The sequence below is a fragment of the Chaetura pelagica genome, unplaced genomic scaffold (genome assembly GCF_000747805.2).
Source record: "Chaetura pelagica isolate M959 unplaced genomic scaffold, ChaPel_1.0 scaffold344, whole genome shotgun sequence".
Taxonomy (NCBI): Eukaryota; Metazoa; Chordata; class Aves; order Apodiformes; family Apodidae; genus Chaetura; species Chaetura pelagica.
In genome coordinates, this window is record NW_009953098.1 from 9,402,861 (window position 1) to 9,408,289 (window position 5,429).

General features: G+C 45.3%; 1 protein-coding gene across 2 annotated transcripts in view; it reads right to left on the bottom strand.

Moving 5' to 3' along the window:
* ARHGEF6 (Rac/Cdc42 guanine nucleotide exchange factor (GEF) 6) overlaps window positions 1-5,429 on the bottom strand; it is a 38,090-nt gene that overhangs the window by 26,310 nt on the left and 6,351 nt on the right. For both annotated transcript variants that reach the window (XM_009997155.1, XM_009997156.1), the window contains exon 3: window positions 2,759-2,843. In XM_009997155.1, the coding sequence (XP_009995457.1) occupies window positions 2,759-2,843 (85 nt within the window). The remainder of the gene's footprint in view (window positions 1-2,758; window positions 2,844-5,429) is intronic.

The window sequence follows — 5,429 nt, forward strand, 5'->3', positions numbered from 1 at the left end:
CTTTCCCTAATTCCTTCTAAATAGGGAGGGCATGAACCATGAGTCCAGATTTCTCTGCTTATTCAAGCCAGCAGCAACAATCCCACGGAAATGACTCGGTTACTGTAGATTTTATGCTTCTCCCTGCCCCTCCCAATCTTCCAAAGCTTTTATAAATATCTGCAGCAACCTAGAAACAAATGTAAAACTGACTTTGACAGTTTGGCAAGGAAGTATATAATTTATATTGCATCATGACAGCATCCTATTTTATGCCTGGTCCAGCATGGAACACTGCTGCCATATGTTGCTTAAACTATGGTTAAAATAGATGGGTTTTCTGCTCACATTCCTACACTATTTTTGGCAGATGAGACCTCGTCTGTTCCAGCACAGCTGGGTTTCCTCCCCTGCCCTCTCTTTCAGATAAAAGCTTCAAGCTCGGTCTTGCTGTCATTTGGTGGACAAATTTGCTGAACTCTGAGTTCATCCACTACAAATGATACCTCAAGTTATTTGCATAACAAGATCCACAAAGACTTGAGGATTTGGACTTCAAATGGATGCTCAGAAACACATTCTCACGGTGCTTCCTGAGCTGTCACCTACTTCCCTTGGCCTCTGACAGGGGTGTCAGGATGCACAGACATGCCAGAGCCACAGCCACAGCAGGAGCTGCAGAAGCTGGTACCAAGCTTGTCCTGATGCTCCACTGCGCCTTTAGCCTCTGGCAAGATGGACAAACTGGACCATCTGCAGTGGGGGTTTGTAGGACACAGGCTCTTGCTTCTCAGGAACTTGGCCAAGCCACCAAAAAGCAAACGTTTTAGAAATGTATTTATTCTACCCTGTACTTTTCCCAAGGGTGCTCTCTGCCTGAGCAGCTAATTATATCACAGGCATTGCGCTTTTTAACATTTAAACAGAGAAAGCATATGTTCAAACAGATGTTTGCTGTGAAATAAGAGAATCCCAGCTTCCCTATAGCCTATAGTGATAGAAATTATCTCCCAGCAGAGCTATGTCCTGAGCCTTGCCTGGTGACTGCATGGGTGACCTGGGACATGGGTGGCTGCAAGAACCAAGCTGGGGCTGTAAATAACAGGACTGCTATAACAAGCCCACCAGCACACACCCCACCAGTCCAGCAACAGGCCAGCACAGAAGCAGTTTCTTATTCTTTTTGCTTTCTGAATAATGATGCTAATGCCAATCATAATGACAGCGTTTGCACAGGCTATTCCCCATCATCCAGGTAACCTGCATTTTGTATCTCCCATGATACTGAAGTGCAAGAACTTTCTACATGGGGTTGCTGGTTGCTGTGATTTAATGGAGAGGTAAGAGGCTGCAAGGAGATGTGCTGAGCCTGAGTCACCATCACTGAATTCTAGGGAATGAGCTGGTGGCAGAACTGAGTGCTGGCTGCAGAAAGGCAGTTTAAGAACCTGAATTTCTTCAGAGCAGTATTATACACATACGAATATGTGTATCCACATATATACACTATGATTATACATTATATATTATACGTGTGTTGCTGTTTATATAATATATACATGATAATTTATACTATAGTTTATATAGTGTGTAAGTATATGTTCTTTTTATAAATGATTTTATAAAACCTTGCATCAGAACAGAAAAGCAGAAAAAATTGAGATGGTCCAGACCCAGCAATGAAGTTGTTTCACTGAACACCTGAGTAGCTTCAGTACTAGCAGAAGATAACTCAAAAGCAAAAAATCAGCTGAAAGAGAAGTGAAACAACTGACAAGACCACTGCAAAACAATTCTAGGCAAAATGCAGTAAGCCAACAGAAGAACCGTCCCATGAAAGGAAAATTGTAGGTTTGGGTTTTGAATTTTTCTCTTTTTAATCACCTAAAATGCAATCTGCAACAGGGAAATCAATCTCTCCTGCCAGTGCTGGTCTTTGGTGGGCATGCAAATCTGCTTACATGACTGGGGGTCAAATCCACTTTCCATCCTGTAAACTCGTTGCAGCTCAGTGCAGACCTGCTCCTCAGCCCCTAAGTGAAGAGACCCTGGTCCCCTCACCCCTTCCCAGAGCACCACACTGCCATCCTCCCCTCCTTGAACTTCTCCTTGCACAGCCAATGTGACTGAATATCAGCTCCAAGCAGCCTACAGGGAACAGCTACATATTTGGGATGGAAACAAGAGAAGCTGACTTGCTTTGCTTCAGCAGCCTGTTCCCACACCCAGGGAGGCAGGACATGCTGTCAGCTTGATTCCCAAATCCGGGAGCCTGCTCCATAGGTCCAGGGAGAGGAGGGAGAGAAAATATCAATACAATCAACTGAGCATCTGGCAATGACGTTTGTTTTGACATTCAGTAAAGATATTATGCAGATGGATCAGTTTTTCTCTTCAGCTTTAAAATGCACTATTTCAGATCCAATATTTGCATTTTGGGAGGTGCACTCTCATTTACATCGAGGCTCCCTTACGATGACCTACTTCAAGGTCTCCTAATGCTGTCAACACTGAGCTGAGGTCCCTGAGAGTAAAGTGATAATCATGCTCTGCAGAGCATATATAACAACTCTGAAATGTCACATCTCAACCCAGAGCTGGCAGAAGTATGAAATCTTGATTCCACCGTCCAGCATCAGGCATTGGTGCTGGCAGCACAATCTGCCAAGCCTCCAGAAACCATCATAAACTAAGAATTACAAAAAAACCCCGACCCACACAAGCACATACAAGAGACAGATTTTTTTGAAAGACAACAGAAAAAAACCTTCTTTCTTACCTTCAGTAGCTTTATTTACAGCTGTTAATGTACCCAGGACCTTGGAGAACTGTTCTCCAGTGTACAAATCATGTGGATCAAACACCTGCAAAAAAGGAACTCGGTCAGTCAAGCCCAAAACATCTGACTCCAACTGTCTGAGCAGCCCACCAAGAGGGTGACAGTGAGGACTAAGTAGGCCATATGTCTCGGCAAGGGAAGGTGTTTATTCAGGGCTGAGTCCCATTTCCTTTACAGAGTGAATTTGGGGGCACTGGTGGCAGGCAGTGTGGGGAGGGCAGGGGGACCCAGCAGCACTTGAGAGTGTAATGCTGGGGACAGAGAAGGCAGAAATCAGTGCTGTCTGCAGAGAAGGGACTCCTCCAAAAACCACAGAGAAGGTTATTGCTTGCCTTGAGGAAAGAAAAGATTTTGCTGCTATTTTTGCTATTGAAAGCTGAAGAGATTGAGGCTGTACATGTATACGTATACATATTTTCCACAGCAGAAGAAACAAACACAGAGAATTTTCTGCTGTTGCAATATGGCATATATGACACATTTACATTTTTTCACAGAAAGCCAAAACCAGTTATTTTACGTCCAAAAATTCCCACTATCAAGGATTTTGTGTTTCTAAGTCTCAACAGAAAAACAGATGCAAGGGTTAGCAAGGGTTTATTTCCTATGACTGCCAACCTGGACCTTGAACACCCAGCCCTTCAGAAATCACTCCAAGCACAGGAAGGGGTGATGTGAGTTGCCAAAACACTGCAATCCCACCTGACATGTCAGAAATACCCTTGAGTTCATACAGACTGTACAAATCCTACCACTAATGAAGGAAAGATAAGTGATACAAAAATCCCGTTACTGGTACCATCAAGGCGCCATCTGCTAATCCCCAAATACACGTTGCCTTGCAGATGGAGACCACAGATCCACAAAGCCCACAAACAGGAAAGGTGATTTTAAAGCTCTTCTGGCAGACACCAGGACAAATACTTCCAATGCACTAAAGACTGCATCCTGCTAAGTAAGTACATGAGCCTCAGTTACCCTTAGGGTGGCACTGCCCTTTAAAATGGCCCTTTCTTGCTTTCCACATACAGCTCCTTGAATATGCTTGGCATATTTCAAATAGGAAAGGGACCGGCCGCTCCTGCAGCCCTGGATGCTCACGGCATCTCTTCCTCCCAACACACACGAGTGCTGCAACAAACTCCAGCACGGGCAGTACAAAGGCTGCTCTTTGTTGAGAATGTATCTTAAAGATTACTCAGCCACTCAATACTGGGAGAAAGGCTTTACCCTAAAGAAATGTAATCCATGCTCAGGGGGGAGCAGCCTGCCATCATTACAAATATTAAAGGCAGTAGCTCTGCAGCTCTGATGGCACCTACTGCTCTGCACAATGTGGGGGCAGCCCCACCTACCTCGGGCCGTTTCCGAGTCAATCCATCCCCCAGGCTCACCTGGTTTTGCTCTTCTGGATCATGTGGATCCTGTCCCCTCTGCCAACTGGTGCATGAACTAGTTTTCCTGCCTCGCAGCTGCAGCCAGTGCTATCTGAGCATCGCCTCCAGCCCTAAGTTAGTGTCTCCATGGAAAGGGAGATGGTAACGGAGAGCCTGGGCGTGCACTGACCCTGTTGGCAGCTGCTGGGGGATGCAACGTTTCAGTAACGTGCCTGCACCCTCCTGCCAAGCAAACAGCAAGGCTGGGATGTTTGCGTACATCGCTCTGGTGTGTCATTTGTTCAGTCATCATACCCTTTATCTTCCACTACAGTAAGTCCAGAAAAACAAGTCCTGCCTTGAATGAACAGCATCTTTTTTTTTTCTCTTTTTTTTTAAAGGACCATGGTAGTAAAATACACCCCTGATCCTTCAAAGCATAGAACAATGCTGTAAGATCACAGTGACTGACAAGGTCCAGAAGAAAACAGCAGTGGGAAGGATATGCAAAAATTTCTAGCACAGAAGCAAAAAATAACTTTCAGGACATCTTTTCATTGAAAAATTGCCTGGAAGAGCTACTGTGAAACAATGGCTATGTGGAAAACTCTCTGGATCAGCTACTGTAATGTAAATATACTCTGCAGCTTGTTCCAGAAAAAATTAATCATACAGAAAAGTCCTCATGAACTAAAAATTACTTTTTGTCCAAACCAATCCATCCATAACTACATACATTAACTAAGAGACAAGCTGCTAGCCTAGATGAAAAATAGAGGGCAGGGGAGGAAAGGCTTTTGTGTCTTAGCTCGTGGAAGAGCTGGTGGACATAAGTAAAACCCCACTTAAATCTCCAGCTGTCATCTGAGGATTTCCACTAAAATGCTTTTCCAACTTTCAGAACCAGACTGCAGCTCCCCTTGAGAAACAACACCCCGGCTGCTCCCTGTGTCAGGCATCGCAGCAGGACAGGGAAAACTGCATCGCAGCCCCCGGAAGGCAGCGGGGTGAGGAGGGGCCGGGGCAGCGGCCAGAGGAGCACCCAGCTTTTCAGGAAGGACAAAAACTCAAACAAATGTGCATCTAGCAAATCGTTAGCAGCCAAAATCCCGAGCTGGGGGCTGCAGAAAAGTGAAGGGAAAAGCCGGGTCTGTTTTATCTGCACAAACTATTCCCACGGCAAACCTCCAGCTGGGCGCGAAGCCCAAAGCCCGGCACAGCCGCGACCCCGCATC